The 24,647-nt window shown below is 55.4% G+C and overlaps 1 protein-coding gene across 2 annotated transcripts in view; it reads right to left on the bottom strand.

The window, feature by feature from the left end:
• TRAPPC10 (trafficking protein particle complex subunit 10) overlaps nt 1-24,011 on the bottom strand; it is a 76,790-nt gene extending 52,779 nt beyond the window's left edge. For both annotated transcript variants that reach the window (XM_021071078.2, XM_084992279.1), the window contains exons 1-2: nt 23,775-24,011; nt 774-855 (exon numbers count right to left, since the gene is read on the bottom strand). In XM_021071078.2, coding sequence (XP_020926737.1) covers nt 774-855; nt 23,775-23,841 — 149 coding nt within the window. In that variant the 5' untranslated portion in view covers nt 23,842-24,011. The remainder of the gene's footprint in view (nt 1-773; nt 856-23,774) is intronic.
• Nucleotides 24,012-24,647: the final 636 nt, after the last annotated feature.

The following is a 24,647-nucleotide window of genomic DNA, read 5'->3' as shown; positions in this document are numbered from 1 at the left end:
ATCCGGTTCTCAAGCAGGTGAGGAGAAAAACATACCTTCCGGCTCGGGAGTGCCCCTATTTCGTTTCCCCTCATCGCCCCCTCCCTGCTGTTTCGGGAACGGATACTTGCTGGAGAGCCTCTGCAGACCCCGCCCCTTGCTGCAGGGCATTCTGTGCCCTCTGGGTCACATGCCAGCAATCACGGACATTCTAGGAACACCTCAGTCGCGCACAGAAAGGAGACTGGAGTCAACAGAGAGCCTGGGTGAGGCATCCAGAATGTTCGCTTCACTTAGCAGGTACAAACCGGTGGTGAGAAAGGAACGATGTAGCAAGAATCAGCAGGACACGAACGTGAATGAGAGCAAATCGCTCACACTCCTTGGTTAAAAGCAGATACTCGTGTTAACACCTCAAAATCCAAGTATTCTCTACGCGTAGCATCTAACCTCACAGAAAGTGGTTTTCCAGTGAGGTAATTCAGTCAGCTGTCTCCCGGGAACGAGTCACCAACAGCAGGGCAAAGGGGGCTCCCTCTGGTCTCGCTCCCGGGGTCTCAGCCGCCCGGCTCTGTCACTGTCCCGTGCTGAGGACGAGGGCCCAGGAGCTCAGGGCCGAGAGAGATCTCAGCAAGAGCAACCCGAGCGTGGCCCTTTTAGGAGGATTAGGAGCCGTCCCTAGAAAAGGGGCCGTGGACTCAGACAACCCACGTGCTGCTCCGCGGAGCAGAAGGCCCACAGACCCGCGGGGCTGCCCGTCCCGCCCGCCCGCCCGCGCCCGGGGCCCGCCGCACCTCCTCCACTCCATCGGCTCCCGCGGCAGCTGCTGGGAAAGCGTCGGGTAAACAGAGGTAAATAAATTCGGATCGCCAGCACCTGCGGCAGGAATAGAAACGGCATTTTAGGCAAGGACAGGGAGAACGGGCTCTGCCGTATTAAATTAGAGTTTAGACAGTTTCACGCGTTAGTGAACGACAGCGCAGCACAAGATCGCTTCCCGTCTCTGCATCCGCGGTCGCGAGAACGCCCAGCGCCGGCCCCGCCATGGGCCCTGACCCCGCTCTGCCTCTCGGGGGGTGTGGTTTTCCCCACAAGGGGGGGCGAGGGCCGGCGAGGGGAGGCTGACCGCCAGGGAGGGACAGGGCTGGCTCGGCTCCAGCCAGCCTCGCTCCTGCTCTGCCCAACGGCCACCTTCCACCTGGACGGAAGAGCTGCGAGACGCCACGCAGAACAGGAGGCCTGGCCCACGAATGCTGTTTCTCCTCGGAGACAGCGCCACGGGCATCCCAGCGCCAGCAGGAGCCCAGGGAAGGAGGGCTCTCTGCACTTGGCACCCAGGACTCGGGACGCACCTGCCCTCCGCAGGCCCCAGGTGAGCGCGAGGACACACGCGAGCCTGCCTGGCAGACCAGGAGGGGATCTGACAGGTCCCCGCCTTCTGAGCACAGGCTGGCTGGTGCCAGGTACGAGTGGGGAATCCGCTGTGCCTGGCTTTGCATGCTCAGCTGCCAGCTCTCTGGCCTAGCTCGAAGAGAACTGAAAACTCCAATCACTCTCATGAAATGATAGTATAACCATAAACTTAAGCTTCAAGAGAACCTTTTCATATAGATGACTCAGATTCTTTTTTTTTTTTTTTGTCTCTTTAGGGCCGTACCTGCGGCATATGGAGGTTCCCAGGCTGGTGGTTGAATCGGAGCTCCAGCTGCTGGCCTGCCCCACAGCCGCAGCAATACCAGATCCAAGCCATGTCTGTGACCTACACCACAGCTCTTGGCAGCACCGGAGCCTTAACCCACTGAATGAGGCCAGGGACTGAATCCATGTCCTCGTGGATACCAGGAGGGTTAGTTACCGCTGAGCCACAATGGGAAGTCCCTAGACGACTCAAATTCTTATACTCAGAGGATCCTCCAACTTTAAGCAAAGCCATTTTCCAAAGTGCTTTTATATGGACCCTACAGAAGTCACTGGGAATTGATACAGGCCATTAATCTGCTTATTTTGCTATCATGAGCCTAAAAAGACAAACCAAAACAAAGCCAAAAAACCTCCCTCAAAGGACACAACAATGTCAAGTCACTGGTGAGAGTAAGGACGTTTCTGGGCTGGTGCGCTGATCACCGGAGAGGCAGCGGCCACGGCGAGCGGACGCGGATGCTGCAAGCCTAAGCCTGACCGCCTGGGTCCCTCTGAGCTCCGCTACCTACCCGCTCGACAAGCTCACCCTTCCTGTGCCGCCCGGACCACGTGCGAAATGGGAAAATAAGAATGGCTCCCACCAGGGCTGTGGTGAGCCTCGAACAAGGCCCGACACAAAGTAAATCCTTGGTAAAGGTTACTATTAATAATGGATTGTGGACATAAAAACAACTTTTATGGCTTTTTCTTTTCTTTTCTTTTTTTTTTTTTTTTGCCTTTTTAGGGCTGTACCCGCAGCATACGAAAGTTCCTAGGCTAGGAGGGGTCGAATCGGAGCTGCAGCTGCCAGCCTACACCACAGCCACCGTAACACCAGATTTAAGCCTCGTCTGTGACCTACACCACAGCTCACAGCAACGCCGGATCCTTAACCCACTGAGCGAGGCCAGGGATCGAACCTGCATCCTCCTGGATACGAGTCAGATTTAGGCTGCACCACGACGGAACTCCCTAGCTTTTATGTTTTAATTCATCCTGTTCGTTTATTTGGTAGTTGTCTTGGAGATCCGTAACATAAGAAAAACTTCAGTTAGCTTCAGATTTCCTGTCTTTGGGTGCCAACTCCTGCTGCCTCTTTAAAAGGTTCCGAGGAGTTCCCGTCGTGGCGCAGTGGTTAACGAATCCGACTAGGAACCATGAGGTCACGGGTTCGGTCCCTGCCCTTGCTCAGTGGGTTAACGATCCGGCGTTGCTGCGAGCTGTGGTGTAGGTTGCGGTGGCTCGGATCCCGAGTTGCTGTGGCTCTGGCGTAGGCCGGTGGCTACAGCTCCGATTGGACCCCTGGCCTGGGAACCTCCATGTGCCGCGGGGGTGGCCCAAGAAATAGCAACAACAACAACAACAAAAGACAAAAAGACAAAAAAAAAAAGGTCCGAGATTAACATGAAAAGTCACCACTCTGCTAGGCAGACATTCGGGCAGCCGCTTGCGAGTGCCCCGCTCTGTCACTACACACACACACACACACACACACACACACACACGCACGCAGTCCCCCGCAGTGGAGGCTCCCCCGAAGGCACAGCCAGCCCGTGGGCACAGAGCCAAGGGTGTGCTCCGTGCCGCCTCCCGGGTCTCCCACAGGAAAGCCTGTCATAGGATAAAACGCTCGCCTGCACCGAGACCAGAGCAACACTTTTGCTTATCATGAAATAAATCTTTCATCGGTGCCCTAAATTTCATTTTAAAGGTTATAGGTCAGTTAGCATCTCTGTCAAGGACAAAGACGCCACCGGATAAGAACTGGGAACTCAAGAGACGACCATTTGATCGCAGCGCCTGCTGTGCGCTGAACGTGTCCCCGCAAGATGCACGGTTGAAGCCCTCACCCCCGTCACCTGAGTGGCACTGGGTTTAGAGATTAGGTCTTGAAAAGGGTGATTACGTTAGAGCGAGGGCTTTGGAACAGGCCCTGAGCCAATCTAAGGGGTGTCCTTCTAAGAAGGGCCCACATGGACACACAGACAGCGGGCTGGGAAGAGCACCCAGGACAGAGCACGAGGCCGGCTGGCCCCCCAAGGAGGGAGGCCTTCCCGTCGCCAGGACCGTGAGCAGCCACGTTTCTGCGGTTGAAGGCCCCCGTCTGCGGGGGTTGGCTCTGCCGGCCCGAGGAAAGGAAGGCGGTCCCCCAACTTAGGCTTGAGGGCCAAGTTCTTCTCACCCACTGCAAGTCCACACGGACTGAAGGCGAACCGAGAAAAGGCACCAGGATTGTCTCAAAATACACAGCAGCCGTCAGGGACACTCCTCCTCCCGAACCCTCCCGCTGCGCAGGGGACACACACAGGTCTGCGAAGTCGGCTGCGGAGCCGGAGCCGGAGCCGGAGCCGGAGCCGGAGCCGGAGAGAGAGAGGCGGCCAAGAGCGCGCTGTCAAACCCCGAAAGGATTCGGCCTCGGCGGAGGGGAGAGGCGGCGGGAGCCGCCCCCCCGAGGAGCGCAACCCCCCGCAGCAGAGCCACGCGGTCCCGAGGTCGGGAGGCCGGGGTCCCTCGAGAAGAAAGCCCAGGCAGGACGCAGCCGTCAGAAAACAGCGCCCAGAGGCAAAAACGAGGCCTCTGGAGACGGATGCGTCCCAGCGGCGAGAACCCTGCTCAGAAAACTGCCGTCTCTTCTCCGGCTCCGGAGGGGCTTCAAGAGTCAACTCGGACTCGTGGTGCAACAACTAGGACGTCGTTTTGTTGTTGCGGGAGGGAGACGGATCAAGACAACCAGCGAGGACAAGGCGAAGCACAATCCCATGCACGCGGGTCTGTGTGTGCGTGTGTGCGCGTCTCGTCACTTGCTGGGACACGGGGACAGGAGGCTGGGTGAGTCGGGGCGCACGCAGAGGCCGAGGGCCCCCGCAGCACCAGAGCAGCGCAGCGCCAGGCAGCAGGGCCAGGCGAGTGTAAAGGGGAGCGTCCGGGGACCGTGGCCCTGCCCCGAGGCGGGAGACGGGCACCCTGCCTGGACGGTACCCCGACCCTCTGGGACCCGCCCCGGCCCGTGCCTGAGCCCGGAAGCTGCGCAAAGCCCAGCGCAGACGCTCCCCAAAGGCGGGCAGCGCCCCAGTTTCTGTGTCCTTATTTTTGCCGGCTGGGGTGAGACCTGCTGGTCCCGGCGGTGAGACGGCTGACGCAGACCTTTGCTGATTCCCGAGTCATGACGGTTCTCTAGGGTTCTAGACGCGTGTAGTCACGTATGAATCACGCAATCTTCAACGCCTCCGCCAGAAGCAGATAAGAACTCATGAAACACGGCATGGGGAAGAATTCAAAAAGATGATTTTAGTGACTTGATCACAAGTGGGTCATAGTTCAACAAAACTCAGCTAATATTTTCTGAAAATTTTATTTATTTTTTATTTCTTCTAATTTTTTGTCTTTTTAGGGCCACACCTGCGGCATATGGAAGTTCCCAGGCTAGGGTTTGAATGGGAGCTACAGCTGCTGGCCTCCACCACAGCCACGGCCACCCCTGATTCTAGCCATGTCTGCAACCTATACCACAGCCCGTGGCAACGCAAAATCCTTAACCACTGAGCGAGGCAAGGGATCAAACCTGCGTCCTTATGGATGCTAGTCGGGTTCGTTGCCACTGAGCCACAATGGGAACTCCCTGAAAAATTTAAAAACAGAAGGACCTGGGACCCAATTATAAAGTAGTTAACTTTTACCAACTTTGAAAAGACATACATACCCAACAAAACATAAATAACTACAGATAAAAATGCATCATTTAGACTTCAGGTTACCAACGAGAAGATGGTAAAAAAGCTGGCTATTTCTGAAACAACTCTAATTTTCCTTTCTTTTTTCTTTCTTTTTTTTGGCCATGCCCACAGCATGCGAAAGTTCTGGGGTCAGGGATCGAATCCACAACCAAGCCACTTGCAGTGACAACACCAGATCCTTAACCTGCTCCATCACAAGAAGAATTCCAAAACAACTCTAATTTTCAAAGAAGTCAATTATAACTAAAAACAGAAACCTCCAGGCTAAACAGTCTTTTATTTTTTAATTTTTTTTTCAGGGCCACACCCGTGGCACATGGAGGTTCCCAAGCTAGAGGTCAAATTGGAGCTGTAGCCACTGGCCTACACTGCAGCCATAGCAACATCAAGCCGCATCTGCGACCTACACCACAGCTCACGGCAACGCCAGATCTTTAACCCACTGAGCGAGGCCAGGGATCGAACTTGCGTCCTCATGAATGCTAATCAGATTCATTCCCATGAAGGGCAGGCCCTTTTTTAGCTTTTTGAGGGCTGCACCTGCAGCACATGGAGGTTCCCAGGCTCGCGGTCGAATTGGAACTGTAGCTGCTGGCCCACACCACAGCCACATCAACGTGGGATCCGAGTTGAGTCTGCGACCTACACCTCAGCTCACGACACTAGATCCTTAACCCACTGAGCAAGGCCAGGGATCAAACCTGCGTCCTCCTGGATGCTGGTCGGATTTGTTTCCCCTGAGCCACGACGGGAACTCCTAGATTTTCAATTCTCAACAGTCAACTGCAGCCGCAACAGCATCAGCACTGCGCCGATGCCTGAAGAGTCGAGGACCCCGGGATGTCCTGCTCCGTATGGACAGGCCTCCAGCAGACAGACAAGCAGGCAGAGCCCCCCTGCTGAGAATCCCCATCCGGACCCAAGCCTGCAGGAGGTTCCACTGGGGAGGAGGCTGCACAGGAGCCCCCGGTCTGCAGCTGGGGAACACGGGGTGTCTAACCTAAAATAAAGGCACGAACGCTCCTAATTGAGAAGAAAATGTTCGTATCTATGTTAAAAAGCCATACGTTTGTTGTGGCTGATGTTCCCATAATGCTGATGCAATCATTTTTTTTAAGATCTCAGGATTCAACTATGACATAACATTGAATGCAGCACTCAACAGTCTGCAGAAAAGGTAAATTACCAGATGTGGTCTGATTGCTCCAGAGCTATACATTATGCCTCGGGGGAAACAAAAAGTTAAACTGAAAAGCCACCTCTCAGTGGGCAAGGACAGGGTTTTCCTGCTTACAGAATCTCTGCTTCCTATGGCTTTTCCCAGACCCGTGCCAAGGGCATTCAGAAATCCCTGCTCGCCGGGGCCTGTGAACACGGCACAGGATGGGCAAGGGGGAGCTAGGGCTGCCCACGGATCAAGGCTGCTCATCAGCTGCTCTTAAAACACAGAGATTACCCTGGATTATCCGGACAGGCCCGCTTAGCTGGGACGAGGGAGGCAGAGGAGCCACCACCGAAGAGAAGCACCAGGAGAAAGACTGAACCGTCTCAGCGGCCCTGACGATGGAGCGGCCGAGACCGCCAAGGACGCGGGCGCCCCGAGGAGCCGGCAAAGGCAGGTACTGGTCTCCCCGGAGCCTCCGGAGGGGTCGGCGTGGCCCACAGCTGGCTGTGACTCCAGCCCACGTCGACTCCTGACCCGTAGAGCGCTAGAATACCTGTGTTACCTGAAGGCGCGGGGTCTATGTCACCTGTTACGAGGGGCTGACACAACTATGACAAGTGTACGAGAGACTTAAAAGGGCAGGGAAGCGCCGGCCGTGGCCCGCCCCGTCTCCATCACCCCGCACTCTGACCGTCAGGAGGCCTGCCAGCTGCAGGGGCTGCCCTCAGCCAGCGCGGGCCAGGAGGCCAGAGGCCAGCTGTTGGCGGTGCGTTCACTTAGCACGGTGCCCCTCAGCACTCTGCCCACGGTCACCCCGAGCCCTCAGAGCTGCCCGAGGCCCGGGGGCCACCCCCGCGTGGAAGCCGGGGCGCAAGGCCCTCCCCACTAGCCAGCCCAGCAGCCCCTGAGCCCCAGCACGGGGCGGACCCGCACTCGGGCTGTCCACTCTGGACCCCATAGTCCCGGCTGCCACCCAGGCTGCTCCTCATGCTGTTGTTTCCTAAGGAACTCGCAGGGGCTGCACGGACACCACGTGGCTGAAAATGCAGGTTCCAGGAGGCCTTCCACCAGCAGAGCGAACGCTTCTGTCCCTGGCACTCCACTGTCACCAACAGGCAAACGTGCAAGACCACGCAGGTCTCCCAGCATGAAAGGACCAGGAACTGACCACCGTGGGAAAGTGGCAGATAAAAACAGAACGTTCAGGTGAGGGCAGGATGCGGGGAAGCAGAGATCCAGCCCAGCTCCGAGGAGGCGCTCCCGGCCGGGCCGGTGAGCCCCGGGCACACGCCCACCTGCTGCCTCAATGCCCATGGCGGGGGGGGGGGGGGGGGGCTGCGGAGGAGCCCAAAGGGCAGTAGGAAGGGGCAAGGAAAGTACAGGCAGGGGGCGTCCGCCTGGAGAGAGTAATGGAATCATTCCGCACAAGAAATACGCATCCCCCAGAAAGCCCATGAAGGCGGGAAAGGAGCGCGTCTCGTTGCAAACGTCTGTGTGAAGAGCCTGCGGTCACCACACATCTTCTTTCACTGTTCGCCCTTTTAAATCAACCAACCGGCTGGAAAGCCAAAACAAGAGGTTCAGCTTCCTAAGTACCTGATGCCGCGTCCTGTCAAGATCAGTATCTTGATGGGGAGACGTACACTGGAGAAAGGTCTTAAATGAACATTTTAAATATGTGATGCTCTCATGCGGTACCATTTTGCTTCAAATTCAGGTATCGCCTTAGCAAAAGGAAACAGTAACTTTTCTAATAAAATGCATCTCTTGTTTTAACTTCAATCGCTGAAGACATCCAGAACCTGTGCCTGTTAACCAGCCGGCCGTCTTCAGCCGCCTAACAGGCAGTGTCCTAAGTCGAAGGGTAGCTCTATCCATTAGGGCTCCATGGGCTGCACAGCACTGCGGGCAGGAAAGACGGGGTGGGTTCTGGCTCGGGAAGACACGCCGCTGTCGACAGAGGGGCCCGCGATTCCCCTGCTGGGACCGAGAGGCCATCTCAAGCCCTCCCAAGGAAGGGACGCTATGACTTTTACTTTTGAAAAAAAAGTCAAAGGAAATACATCAATTACATAACATCTGCTTTACGGAAAACTTTAAAGAAACAGCCCTTTTTTACTTAAAAGCACGCTGCTAACAAGAAAAGGCTACACTTCACTGCCTGGCAGCTCATCCCTACTTGAAAACGGGAGGGTGAGGTGGTCACTGTCTTTAACCCGACACATGCGTGCACTTGTCCTCAGGCCACACTGAACGAATTCCTCCCCGACAGGCTGTGGCAGGACAGACTTCCAGGGGGACAATAAAAACGTCCAAAGTCACTTTGGTAACGTGTACAATGGATTTGCCATAGTTCATGCATAATGTCACTGCGGAAATGAAACTGAACGAATGCTTCAGACTGGTGGTTCTTCCATGGGAAAACTAATACCCAGGGTGCAGTCATGGAAAGGGGCGGCCTCCCCAGCGGGCCCCGAGCGTCTGCGCAGGCAGGCTTTCACCTGGGGGCGGGGGGTGCAGGGGGGGAGGGTGAACGAGAAGGAACAAAAAAGACCCAGACGGCGCCCCGATTCTCTAAGCAGAAATTCTCTCGCTTTCCTTGTGCCCTAAAATGACGAGGCACCCCACCCCCATTTCTGGGCAGAAGGACGGCCCCTCCTCTGCTGGACGGTGAAGCGAGAGAAGGAGGGCACAGGAGGCCTCCCAGCTGTGCACCAGAGGCCAGCTTTAAAGAAGAGCGATTTCTGCGGCGACAGGATGGCAGTGCCCTCCAGCTGGATGCTGCGTCACAGAGCCTCTGTGGCAGGGGCCTTCCACAGCGACGGCGGTCTCAGATCCCGACTCAGTCCTGCCGTGTCACCACTGGCTTTCACAGTAGGCCTGGCCCACGCCGCCTTCGTCCCGAGCCCTGCTGGGACAGGCAAGGGGCCCCCACTCCCCACTCTGCTTCCCTCACTCCCGGTACCGGGTCTAGCCCGAAGGTTAGACCACAGGGAAAAAGCGTCACGTGTGAGTATTGATCGAGTTTCCTGTGCGGGGGTTTGCAGAAGAGGAACCACAACCCATACAGAGCCCACTTGCACGAGAGAAAGCCCCAAAGTCTTCTCTTTTTGCCACGAAAGCCAATCAAGCACCCATGCCAAGTGTTCAGAGGCCTGAGTAAACACTCTGACCAGGGGACAATTGACACCTTCTCCAGCTCGCAGACCACACTAGGCTTAGAACTGCAGTCTCGGAGCGCCCGTCGTGGCTCAGCAGGTTATGAACCGACTGGTATCCATGAGGACGCAGGTTCAATCCCTGGCCTCGCCCAGTGGGTTAAGGATCCGGCATGGCCGTGAGCTGTGGTGCAGGTTACAGACGCAGCTTGGACCCCGCGTTGCTGTGGCTGTGGTGTAGGCCGGCGGATACAGCTCTGATTTGACCCACAGCCTGGGAACCTCCATATGCTGCAGGTGCAGCCCTGAAAAGATACTAAAAAAATGAAAACAAACTAAAAAAATGAAAACAAAAACCTACAGTTTCACAGAAAAAGAAAGATCTGATAAACACACCTAAATATAAGAACACAAGAATCAGCCTTTGACGGTTTACCTTTCATAAACCAAGGAAAAACAGTATGGCAGTGGCAGTTTGCATCCCAGCATGTGCCAGTTCAAGAGGAGATCCCGCTTGCTCCAGGCTTTGGATAAAGGGTTCCCAAACCTCCCTTTCCTCGATTCGCCTTTCACCTCCTCAAAGTCTGTTCAAAGATCACCCACTTTCTCAGGGTGGTTTGATGGTAATTTCAAAAGGTGAACGGTCACAAAGGCGGGTTTGAAAACGTCTAGCGAAACGATGTGCTCACCGTGGCGCCAGCGACCCCTGCAGGGATCTACCCGCAGAGACGGGGACGCGGGCACAGTGAGAAGACAGAGGTGCACGCCGGGCTACTCAGCGCAGGGCTGGGTGACACAGTGCAGGCAGAACCGCTTCACCTGCACTGCCTGCCGGGGCCGCGGGCTAAGCCCTGGGCGGCTACAGGAGGGGCCTCGGACTGCAGGTGGGATGGAAGGCGAGGGGGACGGTGTGCGTGCAGAGAGCCCCCCCACCCGGTAGCCCGGGGGAAAGAATCGGAAAGAGAACGGCAGTGTGCGGCCGGGTACCTGACTCACTGCAGCCGCGCAAGTGCGCTCCACTTCCACAAACCCTAAGACAGAACGCGGGCGGGGTCTGCCACCTCACCTAAGCCGGGGAAACAAACACGGAGGAGGGTTTCCTACAGGAGGGAACGAGGGAACGGGGCACCGTTCGCGTCCCACCCGAGAAGGAACAGAGGGCCTACAAAGCCCCGACGGCTCAGGGCTAAACGCTCGACTCTCCCACTCGATCGTGTCGGTAGATCTGGCTTTAGAGGCATGTAAGTATCTTACATGATCAGAAGACAAATTAAGTTTTAAAAACCTTTCCCTAAAAAATAGAACACATGGAGATGAACGTCCGCGCAGTTGGTAGAAATCTGACATCCCTGCCAGCGGGTACCACGTTCAAACGCCGCAGGGAACCAACCACTAAGAGGGCTCCGACGCCCGTGCCCAGCAGGCGCGCCCCGACGGCCGTCAGCCTGCGCGAGTGGAGTGAGCAGCTGCCTGCACCTGCAGCCCCGCACCCGCCTGGGGCTCGTCAGAAGCGCTCGTTCCCAGGCCTCGCCCGGGACCTGCTCGGGGTGGGCCTGGCCGCCAGGTCCCAACAAGCCCTCCAGGGGATTCCGACCCAATCTGAGAACCTGCTCCAGCAGGATCACCCCTAGGTGGCCCTGAACACCGGAAGAGAGAATATAAAAGAAAGAGCAGAAGAAAGCAAACAGGGCGGACAGGGAGCAGCTCCTTATAACCCGACGTCCTGAATCCGAACTGAGAAGACACGAGTGAGCTTAGGATGGACCTTTAAGCTCCTCTGAGAAGGCCCAGGAGCGACCAGGAGCCCAGAGACACAGGCTGGGGTCTCCAGGTCCCATCTCCAGGCTCCCTGGAGAATGGCTGACTGCAGGTCCAGGGCAGGAAATGGAGAGTCCAGAACTTCGCGTGCTACCCGAGAAGGAACAGAGGGCCCACAAAGACCCTACAGCTCAGACGCCAGCTGGTGAAGCCGGAAGGTGCAGGGCAGTAGGGGCGGCGACTGCAAGGGAGGGAAACAGAGCATGTCAGCTTAACTCCTCGGCTTCGCCGTGACACTTACATCAGAAAGCACACTGATGGCCAGTGAAGGATACCGGAGAACCAACTCTCTTTGAGAAGTTATGTGAGAGAGAAAAACCACGCATTGGGCCTGCCTTTCCTCTACCAACTGCACGGCTGGTGACGGGCTAATACAGACCCATGTGTGCAGGTACCTATGTCTACGTGCACGTGTACACACACACACACACACTCTTTACAGAGACCTTTCAGATAATGACCGCAGAGACAGTAAGATGAGACTCAACAGCAGCTAACATCACAGAGGGACCCCAGACATGGTGCACCTGCCGAGGGAGGACACCCCACCTGTGCTGCAACAGTCTTGCCAGAAAAACCCGACCCGATCTGGCCCAGCCTCGGGCTCCAACACCTTGCCAGAAACAGGACAGAGGACACAGCTGGCAAAGTCCAGGCAGGGGACCATAAGACACAGCACCGGGCTGTCCCACAGCGGGCAGGGAATGAGAGAGATGGAGGGAAAAACCAATGTTGGAAGAGAGACTGGAAACACTTACCTAAAAACTTTCTTTGGGGAGCTTCCTGGCGGTCTACAGGTAGGGTTCGGCACCGTCACTGCCGTGGCCTAGGTTCCACCCTGGCCTCAGAACTGAGACCCCGCATTGAGTCGCTGCATGTCACAGCAAAAACCCAACTGAATGAAGAACCCCCACCTTTATTTGATACTAAATAATTCAAAGAACTTTTTAAAAGACATTTCAGACACGCTGAAAGTGTAAACTCTGAATATTTGATACAAAGGAACTATTTTTTTTAGATTGATAAAGATGTTGCCGGTTCTCTTTTTAAAGTCGGCTCAAACAACACGGTTTTTTTCTCCTAGTTTTGGAGCTGGAGTCCAAGGTCAGGGAGCCTCGGAGTGGTGCCAGGTGAGGGCTCTCTCCTGACTGGCAGAGGTCTCCCTGTGTGCCCACATGGCCTTCCCTGAGTGTGCGTGTGGAGGGGGCGGGAGGGGTCGAATGCGGTCCCCATCGCTCCTCTTCCTCTAAGGCCAGGGCGCCCCCCCTTAAGGTCCCCACCCTCAGGACCCATCCAACCCGGATTAGCTCCCCGACAGCCCTACCTCCAGACACCACCACACTGGGAGTCTGAGCTTCAGTACATGAGTCTGGGCGGGGAAGGGACACAAGGCAGACATTTGTTGATAAAGTGTGTGATGTCTGAGATTTGCTTCAAAATCACACAGGATTGGAGGGAATGAGGGGTATGGCCATCGGCTCACCCGCTGAAGCTGGCTGGGAGGTTTGTAGGGTTTCTGTATATACCACTCTTTTTTCTTTTAACATCTGCAAATTTCCATAATAAAGACGTTATGCCATTGCTCTCCCCTCCTCTTTTTCTCCTCTCCCCACAGCACGCATCATGTATCACCCATCCCATTCTCGAACTTACTAGGGAAGCCCGCTGTCCATCTCCTCTTGCTAGGGCATGGGCTCTCGGAGGGCTGGGTCTTCGCTCACGGGGGTAACCAAGCACCTATGGCATCACCTGGAACAGATGCCAAGGACACACTCCCTCACGGCTCCCTCAGGCTCGGCCCCAGACAACTCGGGGTCCCAGAGGGCAGGCCCTCCCCCGGCAGATGGGATGATGGGGCCGCTGTCCAGCTCCCGAGCGTGAATTTCATCTTGGAACAAGAAAGGTTCTACTAACGTTGTCTAGTACACGGGCCCACCCAGGTCTTCAGCTGCTGAACTAAAGGACAGCATATGGTTACGTCACTCAGCTCTGGGGCAGAGGCCCTCCCTGAGGGATGACTTGGGGGACACTCAGAGTCCGACGCCCCCACCGCCTGTGGAGCCACGGTGGAGGTGGAGTCAGCTGCTTGCTGCTGGTCCTCGCTCTGCTACAGAGCCCGAGGGACCCGGAGGAGCAACGCTGGCCCTCGGGTCCGCAACTTCGAGATGACCTGATGCCGCCACCGTCCACCTCAGTGCTCAGAAACCTTCCAGCCGACCAGCCAGACTGAGAGTGCCCACCAACGCTGGGCTACAGACGTAGCAAAAACTGCATCCAAGGAGTTATTGTTCGTTCCAAGGTTCTGCCCAAAATTTCCGCTCGGAAGCGTATGTAACATCTCAGTACTAAACTTGCCTGTTAAAACTAGGAAGCATTTCCCAATGTATAACGCGCCCTGGTGAAACCAAGGTCTAAACCCGTTGTCAGGGTCTTCATGATCCCTCTGCTCACTTTTTTAAACATTCAAAAACAAGGACCTCAAGCCACACTGGGGAGTGAAACACCACGTACCACACGTGGAGAAAGCCAGCGAAAAGCACTTCTGTCCCGGGGGGGGGAGAGGCTGCCGAATGAGCTCATCTTCCCCCCGAGACATCACCACGCGCCGGGCCAACGTCCCAGCGACAAAATTCCCGACACCAAGGAATTGCCCCTTGGTCAGAGGACAGTGAGGACAAGGCTCCGGACGGAAGGGCCACAGAGCAAAGACACGCGGTGGGAGCCGAGGCAGATCCCGGAGGACGGAGCTGAGCGGGACGCCCAAGGGGTCTGTCCGCGTCTCCGCGGCCCAGGGGCGGCAGAGGCGCCCCACTCGGGCAAAGGGTCTTTGCAGACGCAATCACCGTCATCTCTCGCCCAAGTGAGGCCGTTCCCACGGCACGCGCGCGGGACCTCGGTCCCCTGGGAGGGTCTCTCGTCGGGGCAGCCGAGGCACAGAGGAAAACCACGCGTGAAGGGCAGGCAGAGGCTGGCACCACGCGGCCGCACGTCGGGGAGGCCAGGACTCCTGGCGGCTGCAAAGAGACAGGAGGCCCCTTCCTGAAGGCCCAGCCCGGCGGACACTCTGCTTCTCAACTGCTGGTCCCAGAACGGCGACAGAATAACCTCCTGTTGTTCTAAGCCACCTAGTTTCTGACGGTTTGTTACGGAGGCCCTAGAGAACCAGGTGCGGTATAAAATACAAACAACAGAACGCATGCTTTCCCAGTGCTATTCCGAGGCTGCTTTCAGGCATGTTTCGGGCCGCACTTGCTGAACGTCAAAGTAAACACAGATGCCCAGAAGAACGGGCGATTCGGAAGAGACCCAAGGCCCACAAACCCACAAAAGAACCTCACTCGTCGTCAGGAAGACCACACCGAACGAGAGGACCCCGGGCTCGGCCAACGAGTTTCGGGGTATGACACCAGAAGCACAATCCACAGAGGAGAAAATCAGTACGTGGACCTGATCAAAATTAAACATGTTCACACTTCAAAAGATACAGTAACGAAAAGACAGCCAGCGACTAGGAGAAAACACGTGCACATGATGTGTCTGATACAGAAGGTGGTATATCAAGAAAACATAAAGAATGCTTACAAGCCAATGACAGCCTAATTTTAAAATGGGCAAAAGATGTGAATACACGTTTGAATGAAGAAGAAACAAATGGCTAAGAACAGGCTGGACATCACTGCCCGGGAGAGAAACGCAAACTAACACCAAAATCAGATTGGGAAACTCGAGCCCTCATGCCTTGCTGGTGGGCCTGGTAAGCAGTGTAGCCGCTCTGGAAATCACTTTGGCAGTTTCCTAAAAAGTGAGGCACAAGCTTATCATACAACACAGCAATGTGCTCAGGATCTTCCCGGGACAAATGAAAACACACGTGCACACGCAGACACACACCGCAATGCAGAGCAGCAGCATATCCCAGCAGCCTAAGGTCAGAAACAGTCCAAGTGCCCATCCACGGGTAGACGGATTAAACCAGATGTGGGCCGTCCACACAGCGGAGTACTACTCAGCAACAAAAGGCTCACTGGGGAGTTCCCTGGGGGCCTAGCTGTTAAGGACTTGGTGTTGTCACTGCTGTGGCTCGGGTTTGATCCCCGGCCCAGGGATTTCCACGTGGGCAAAGCCAAGGCCAAAAACAAAACAAATCCAAAAACCCAACGTGGAGTGAACGAAACCAGAGAGAAGGCTGCGTAATACGTGATTCACTCCAACGAAACATCCAGAAATAGCCGCTTCACAGGGACAGAAAGCAGACCGGCGACTGCCTGTGCTTGGAGGAGAAGCAGAGAGAAGCTTCTAACAAGGCCGAGGCGCGATGAGATGTCCTAAAACTGAACTACGGTGACGGCTGCACAGCTCTACACGCTACGCATAAGCAGAGCTGTACACGCACAGCAGACGGTGAAGTCAGAGAACACAGACTAACACGCAACACGACGGCGGAGGAAAAACCGTGATGGCTTTCCCCTGCCCCCCGGACGGGCAAAAATTAAACAGACGAATCCCATCCAGGGCAAAGAGAGTACGGCTTTTCCACAGGGTTTCCACTCGGAACCTGCGCTCCCCTCTGACCCAGCAATGGCACTTCTAGAGTCCACTCTTCACAAGAGAGCTACGGTCCTGTTTTACTGCACACTTCTAAGGTTTACAGGCTCACTCTGACAAGTTACACGAGGTCCCTTCTTTCAAGGCTTCACCCAGACGCCGGCGGACAGGCCCTCAGTCCTAAGCAGGCCGCAGCGGAAGCCCACTCGGCGACCCGAGGACGCCTTCGTTTGGCCGGAGTTCACCTTCCGTTGCCCTGGAGGAAATACAGCGGCTCCACCACAACTCAGAAGGACCGCGGCAAAGACGAGGCTCCTCCGTGACCAGGGAGCTTCCTCCCTCCTTTCTTCCTCAGTGGATGGACATGTCCGTCCCGGATTCAAAACTCCAAACAGATGATGTTACAGCATCAACAAACACTAGATGAATAAATGAGTGCACAGCAGTTACTTCTCAGCAAGTCCAAGTGGTCTGTGGACGGACTGGCCAGCGCGCAGGGAACTCTGCCCGGTGTTGTGTGATCCCCTGCGTGGGAAAAGAATCTGAAAGAGATTATCTGCAGATTACTGGATGGGCACATGTGCAACTGAATCACGCGGTTGTTCAGCAGAGACTGTCACAAGCTTGTAAATCAACTCGACTTCACCGAAACTTTAAAAAATGAAAAAAAGTCTAAGTTTTCAGAATTCAAGGTGTCTGAGCATTTTCTACAAAACTGTCTTTTCAGAGCCGCACTAGTAGCACACGGAGGCTCCCAGCTGCCAGCCTCCCCCACAGCCAGAGCAGGGCGGGATCCGAGCCTCGTCTGCGGCCTCCACCACAGCTCACGGCAACGCCGGATCCTTCACCCACTGAGCAAGGCCAGGGATCGAACCTGCGTCCTCATGGATGCGAGTCTGGTTCGTTATCTCCGAGCACCAAGGTCATCAATTTTAAACTTAAAAACCAAATATTCTCTAAGAGCAAAATACTGTGAGTACATTTAAAATCTCCATGAAGAGAGGTTACAAAGGAAGGATCTGATCAGAACTCGGGGTCCGAGGAGGGCAGACAGACGGGAAGGCGGATGAAGGGAGGAGGCCACGGGCCAGAGCAGCCAGAGCCCGTGAGGACACGCACCAAATCGCACCATCCACGTGAAAAGACACTCTGTCAACGGGCTTTCGACAAAAATTCTTCAGTAAGTCAGGTGCATGTTCAGTGAAAGGCGACCAGCTTGGAGGCCGTCCCGACCTCGCCATGGGGACCGACCACCACGCTGTCACTTCCTGGCTAGGGAGACACGGGCTCCTGTGTTACGTCTGCTGTGCTCCATTATTTCAGATTCATCAGTGCTTTAAAAAAAAAAAAAAATCAGACCCTTGAATTCCATCTGCCGAAACCAAATTTCATTAGACGTTCTTGTAAATTAGCTACTCAGGCACATGAGCTCAAGGTCCCATGCAAAGGGAGCTTTTCACTTCCAAATCACCAGCTTGACTCTACCCTAGCGCCGGCCAACCCCCCGGTCACATGGGCTCCCCATCTGTGTCTCCAGGGGCCTGAGGGCAGCAAACCCACAGGGGGCCCCAAGGATAGTTCAAATTTGTGACGCTCGAGACGCCCCAGACCCCGGCCGAGGCCGTGCGCTTCAACACTGCACGCGCTGCGTTTCTTTCCACGGCGTCACGGCTGCTATGATAAAAGGCAAGTGCCCCCCCCCCCGCCCCCACCGACACACACATGAAGGAAGCAGCAGTGTCCGCCCGATTCCCAGGTTAGAGAAGCTGGGCAGTGCCCGACAGGTGCCAGCAGCTTGGGAGTGTGTTGCTGCGGTTACCTAGGAAGTAAATCAGCATCTTCTTCCAATTTATGGGTTTTTTTCTTTCAAATAACAACTGTTAGGACATCATGTGTAATAAAATTATTTACACTAACCACCTGGAATCATCAAATACTCTTTTTAGCTTAGAAGTGCCAGTGCCATGAAAAACTACCGAAGAGGGCGGGGCGTCCCATTTGCCAGCAGCAACCTCCCTGTCACACTTGGAGAAAGAACAATGTAATGTGAAGAAGGACAAGACTTTTGCTCCGAAGGCTGCCAGCGCCACCCTGCAGAAAGGCGAGGCAAGCACAGGACGAGGCCCGATCTCCAGGGTCTGCCTGGGCCACACACAGGTCGGGCTGCGGGTGCTCTCACACCGATGCCAACAACCAAGGCATCGCGTGGGGAGAGGAGACACGGACGGAGAACTCGGGGAGTCCCAAGAAGGACGTCCCTGGGCAAAAATGCTCTTGGCGTCAGGAAGACGGGAGAGTGAGGAGACTGCCAGCTTGTCCCAGAAGAGCCACTGACGCGCAATCACTGGCCGGTTCCTGCCGAATCCACATGTCTCCTGACTTTGCAGGCGGACCGGACTGCGACGGACCTGGACCGCATGTGCTGGAGTGCGGCCCAGGAGCGGCTGATGGGCTGTTTCTTTTGGACAGTCCTGATTTCAGTAAGATTGGCTTGTGCAAAAAACTGCTCAGCTTTTTGAATTTGGGTAGGAATTCCGGTACAACAAGTTCTGTCACTGCTTCCCTTCCAAAAAGATGAATGAACTTGAACAAAGAATGTTAAACTTTTCAGGGGATGGTGACTACCTTCCCCAACCTCTAGGAGACTGGTTTTCTCCTGAGATTTCTATAACTTGACATATTAATATATTTAAATACTGAGAGGATCCCTTCACTGTCTCATAGAACAGAACAAGACCCACTTGTGTTTCAAGTTGTGTTCACTACCCTGCTATAGAAAGAGCCGAAGATAAACTGACAATGTCCACTTTCTCTTTTTGGTCTTAACTACGCCAATTTAATTGAAATTCTCTGTATCTAAAAACCGCCTTTTGGGCTTCCTGTCGTGGCTCAGTGGAAACCAATGACTAGCATCCATGAGGACGCAGATTTGATTCCTGGCCTCGCTCAGTGGGTTAAGGATCCGGCGTTGCCGTGAGCTGTGGTGTAGGTCGCAGACATGGCTCGGATCCCGCCTTGCTGTGGCTCTGGTGGAGGCCAGCAGCTGCAGCTCCGATTTGACCCCTAGCCTGGGAACTTGCCTATGCTGCCGATGCGGCCCTAAAAAGACAAAAAATAAAAAACAAAATAAAATAAAATGCTGTCATTTACTTAATGAAAAGCATTTTATTTTATTCTTTTGGCGGCGTCCATGGCATGGAGAAGTTCCCGGGCCCGGGGCTGAACCCGAGCTGCAGCACTGACAACACTGGATCCTTCACCACCTGGCCACCAGGGTAGTCCCTGAAAGGCATTTCAGTGTGGTTTATGTATAACATCAAATAAAGAATATTTAGCACTTCAAAAAAAAAAAAATTACTGAAGACGCTAAAGCCGCTGTGAACAGAGAACAAGGAGGACTCTCCGCTGAGCAGCTAAGCTTGTACACGCATCCCTCTGCTGGGGGCTTACACGTATTCCCTCAACGCCCACATCGCCGGAGGAGACCGCACACCACACCCCCATTCACAGGCAGGAGAAGGCACACACGCAAGTCCGGCCTGCTTTTAATCGCACGGGTAGAAGCCACTTCTCAAGAAGGGAGGCAGGGCTGGGAGCGCCTCAACCCCTGCCGTCAAACAGCCCCTGCGACTGCGGTTTCCTGGGGTAAATACGTCTCCCTCTTCTCAGGGCTGAGCCCTCCTGGCTTAAGAATTCGACAGACCAAGTACCTGCACTCACACGTATCAATTCAAAAAGGGGACACTTCGAGTTACTTTTCTGGTTAAATCACAAGCACCATTCCACGCTTTAACCTACAGGGGGAAAAAACAAACTCCAACCAGGTACAAAGCATTACAGATCCACCCATTTTTGCTGCCTTTTCCCCTGGAGTTCCCATTGTGGCTCGGCAGTAACAACCCAACTAGCATCCACGAGACCTGGGTTCGATCCCCGGCCTCGATCAGTGGGTTAAGGATTCGGCAATGCCGGGAGCTGTGGTGCAGGCTGCAGACTCGACTCAGATCTGGCGATGCCGTGGCTGAGGTGTAGGCTGGCAGCTGCAGCTCGGATTCGACCCCTAGTCTGGGAACCTCATTGTGCCACAGGGCCAGCCCTAAAAAAAAAATTGAAACATAAAAAATAAAAATAAAAAAAGTATAATGTCAGATCGGGAACCCCAAATACAGAGACTGAGGGAAATTAAAGCGGCAACATCCAATGTGAGAGCAGATCATTCGATGAGTGCCATTATTTTTCAGATACCACACAATTCCGTGTTGATACCATGTGCTACCTTAGGCATGACGCCGACCGTCAATTAGGAAAAGCCACAGACAGGAGTTCCTGCTGTGGGTCCATGAGGATAAGGGATCATCAATCCCAGGCCTAACTCAGTGGGTTAAGGATCCTATGCTGCTGTGGTTGTGGTGCAGGCTGGCAGCTGCAGCTCCCATTCGACCCCTAGCCTGGGAACTTTCATATGCTGCAGATATGCCCCTAAAAAGCAAAAAAGAAAAGAAAAGCCACAAATCAGTGGAATTACAATAACTGTTGGCTAAATGAGACAGCTGGAAAAGGACCATATCTTTCCTAACAAACCTTTAGATCAAAAACCCAAGTCTTTATTCCAAAGCAGAAAACTGATCCAGTGGCTGGGAAAAAAGTCTCAGCTGTAACTTTAAAAAATTTTGGAATTCCCTGGTGGCCTAGTGGTTAAGGATCTGGCATTGTCACTGTTACTGCTGTGGCTCAGGTTCAATCCTCGGCCCAGGAACTTCCACATGCTGCAAATGCAGTCAAAAATTAATGAATAAATAAAATAAAGTCTGCACTCAAGGCACGTGGGAGTTCCCGAACCTGTGCCATGGCAGCAGCTCGAGCCACTGAAGCGACACCACCAGAGCCCTGTGCAAACTCCCCGTAACTTAAATTTAGATCAAATGGATCTGCCGACGTTTCCAGTTCCAACGAGCATCTTCCGTGATTAGTGAGCTACACTACAGGTATTGAAACGGCCAGGATCAGGCGATTCATCACCCAGCGGCGGCACGTCCCGGTACCACTAACCGCCGGGGACATCCCTGTGCAACCCAGGCTCCCTCCAGGATCCGGAAACACACGTCTCCGTGGTCTAAGCAGATCCTCCGCTGAGGTCCCTCGGCACCAAGGGATGTCAGGCAGTAGGCTGTGAACACTTTAATGATGAACTGAAGGCCATCAAGACATTTAAGTCGCTTCAGAATATTGTTTAAACACTTCAGCAAAGTTTTCGAGTAATAAAACCCGCTAATCTCTGGGGACTTTCCATTCTTCTCCTGGCCTCAAAGAAACAGTTCCTAAATTTACCGGAACCGGAACCGGAACCGGTGACACTCTACATTCTTCCCAGAAAGGCGGATGCGCAATTCATTTTTACTCAAAGTAAAACGTCCTAAATTCCATGAAAGAAACTGAACACGAGCATAAACGCTGCTTTCCTTTGACAATGAACAAAGCCGGACCTCCTCGGGGTGCCACGGCTGGAAAAGCAGGCAAGGAGAGGACGTAAGCAGACGTTTGAAAACTAAACTGCCGCCTTCTAAGGGAGCTGTGTACATAACAGCAAAGTCTCTGGCTGGACTTTTTAAAAGCAATTTTCCTACTATCCTTGGCCAAATTGCTTAGACCAGCTGCTCGCTGCCAAGCATGTGCAGCTACAAGAAGGGCACGAGATGCAGAGCAGGTGAAGCACAACCGGGACAACAGGAGCTCACGCGGCTTCAGTCCCGGATCTCCCGAAGCTAATTCCAAGTGTGAACAGTGAAGTCAGCCTTTCCAAAAGGCAAAAAAATCTTCAACTTTTAAAGGGATCTTTTTTACGTCTCAAGCTAACTTTCTCTGAAAGTTTACGGAGACTCCAATGAATGAATGGTTGTGCCTTTTACAACAGAGGTACCGGGAGTGCAGACAATGCGTATTCATTAGGCTTTAAACCCTGGGCGAACCTCCACCCACAGAGCTTTTCCAATAAATCTGCAGGAAAGGAAACTGTCCTTTAGCTGTCTGCCCCACATGTGCGTAAACATGAAACTCACAAGCAAACAGTAAGATGAGGATTTCCCCACTGGGTCAAGGTTGACTCCAACGGAGCTTTAGGAACTTTCTCTTCAGGTGTGTTTTACATCTGCCCACAGACACACTGCTGTGATGACGTCAGCTGAGGGTGTGACATCTAGACAGATACGGGGATGCCTCTACAAGCAGCACTGACCCGGCGCTCAGGGCAAGCAGGCCCTTGGGGAGGACTCCCCAGGGTCTGAAAGACACTGACACCTGACAGAAGACCACCTGGAGCCCGGCCCTCCTCCCCGAGGCCATGGACAGCACCTGCCAAGGGCACAGCCTCCTCATCAGCTCTACACACCCCCAGTTCTCTGGGACGGAAGGTGTGGTCTTGGGTAAGCCTTTCAGTTGCCCAGTGTCCCAGTGAAGAGAGAAAACAGCTTTGCTGAACTACGCAAGTGTCCAAGTTTAGAGGCGACACAGTCCATTTCCCTAAGAAAGTTTAGCAGCTAAAGATAAAGCAACAAACTTAAACTTTAAATATACAATTTCTCAGGGACTTGACAAGAGGAGGCATAAGGAGTATCCACTATTCACAAAAAAAAGGGGGGGGGGGGAGAAACAGGAGTTGTCAAAACCTACAGAACGATCCACTGTGGCCTAAGTGCCCAGATTTTGCTATAGGAAGACTGCTTCCTTTCAAAGCACGGAAGGCTATTTGAAAAAACTCACTGAAGATGAGAACACTGTCAAAAGTCAAAAATCCTACCCGTGCAACAAACCTCTCCGCAAACCATTAAAATGTCAGCCAATATTTCAACGCTTGCCATAAGCTCAGTGCTTGTGAAAGTATTTCATTCTAAAGCTACAACTGGAGGAATCAGAGGAAGTTTTTTCCGTAAAAGAAAAACAATTCCTTTGGGCAGGCATAGACGCAGCCCCCAAACAAAACCCTAAAAACCCTACACCCACCCACCTAGCAGTCCAGAGCGTGGATGAGCGCCCCAACCTTAACGGCCTCGTCGGTAAAGTGGGTTTCTGCTCTGCACCAGCGCCTCGGCGGGGCCTGCGGGGAAGAGCCAAGGAGGCCGCCCGTGCAGCGGGTCTCGGCTCGCAGCGCCTCGCCGTCGGGGCCGTCGTGCCCCAGCAAGTGCGTCTGTGCCGCGCTCCGACGGACCCCTGCGTCCCACTATCCACCGCTTTACTGAAGTGCAAACCCACGTCTTCCAACACGATGCCCGCACGCAAACTTCGTCCACGCTCGCAGCCAGAGAACCCACGTCGGGACCGGGGGCACCGTGCGCCGGGGGGAGATCGTCTCCGCTGGAGTCAGGACGGGCCCCGGGCGCGGGGCGAGCTGCCTGGCCTGCGGCCGGACGGGGCGCGCCCTCCATGCCGGGCGCACCGCGTCACCGGCGCGGTCCACCTGCAGCGGGACAACCCGGGAGGGCGTCCGCGCTGAGGTCGGAGGTCGGCCCCGGAGAGGTCGAAGGTCGCCTGCGGGTTCAGAGGCCCCGCCGCCGCCGCCGCCGCCGCCCCGGCCACACCTCCATTCCAGGAAGCGACCGGGCCAGGAGAGCGGGGGCCGGGCCGCGGGGGCCGAGGGGTCGGGGACCCGGGCCGGGCTGCCCGCCGCGGCCGCCGCCCCCTCCCGCGCTGCCGGGCACTCACAGGTGACGATGGGCTTGTTCTCCATGGTGTAGATCACCGGCGGCAGCGGCTCCTCAGGGGCGTCCATGGGCGTCCGGCGTCACCGGCCCGGTCCCCCGCGCCCCATGGGCAGCCCGAGGCCGCGGGGGGCCAGCCCGAGGCTGAGAGACGCCGCGGCCCCGACAGCGACGCCCGCCGGGCCGCGCGAGGCAGCTGCACAGCCGCCCGCCGTCGCCGCTGCCGCCGCCGCCGCCGCCCGCCGCATCCACTTCCGGCGCCGGCGCGCGGCGCTACCGCTTCCGGGGCGCGCGGCTGAAAGGGGCGGCCCTTCCGCCCCGCGGGCGCCCTCCGGCGACGGAAAGGCGGCAGCGGCTGCGCGCGTCTCGGCGGAGGTTCCCTTTGCGCCTCGGCGGCCGAAGCCCGCGCGGGTCCCGCGCCGTGGGGGCTTCACGGCGGGGAGCTTCCCCCCAGGCCGGCGCCCTCGGGCAGACGGGCAGGGCTGGCTTGAGGGGGGCAGCCGGGACGCGCCGCGGGGCGCCCACGAGCACTGCCCACCACTCCCCCACCCCTGCCCCCAGTGCCCGACGCCGAGGACGCCCCGGGGGTCGCCGTCAGCCCGTGCGCACACGGGCACCGCCCGCCCTGGGGTCACTGGCCACACCAAGGGGACTCGCCCGTGTGGGATCGCCCGTGTGGGACTGTTGCCCATTAGCTAGCCTGGTGACTTGGCCGGAGGCCGGAGGCCTGGGTCAAGTCAGGGAGTCAGTGAAGACACCGGGTTAATTCCCATCACTGAGCTCAATGGCAGTCACACCCTTTGCAGAACCCTTGGTCTTGGTTTGTTGGTTTTGCTATACTGGTTTTAAGAAATAATGTTGTTTCCATGAAGAAGGA

The sequence above is a fragment of the Sus scrofa genome, chromosome 13 (genome assembly GCF_054392235.1).
Source record: "Sus scrofa isolate SSC_HxYL_T2T_F1_AM1 chromosome 13, Sscrofa_HxYL_maternal_Yorkshire_Landrace_v2.0, whole genome shotgun sequence".
NCBI lineage: Eukaryota > Metazoa > Chordata > Mammalia > Artiodactyla > Suidae > Sus > Sus scrofa.
Note: the sequence above shows the minus strand (reverse complement) of the source record. Positions and strands in the feature narration are given on the sequence as shown.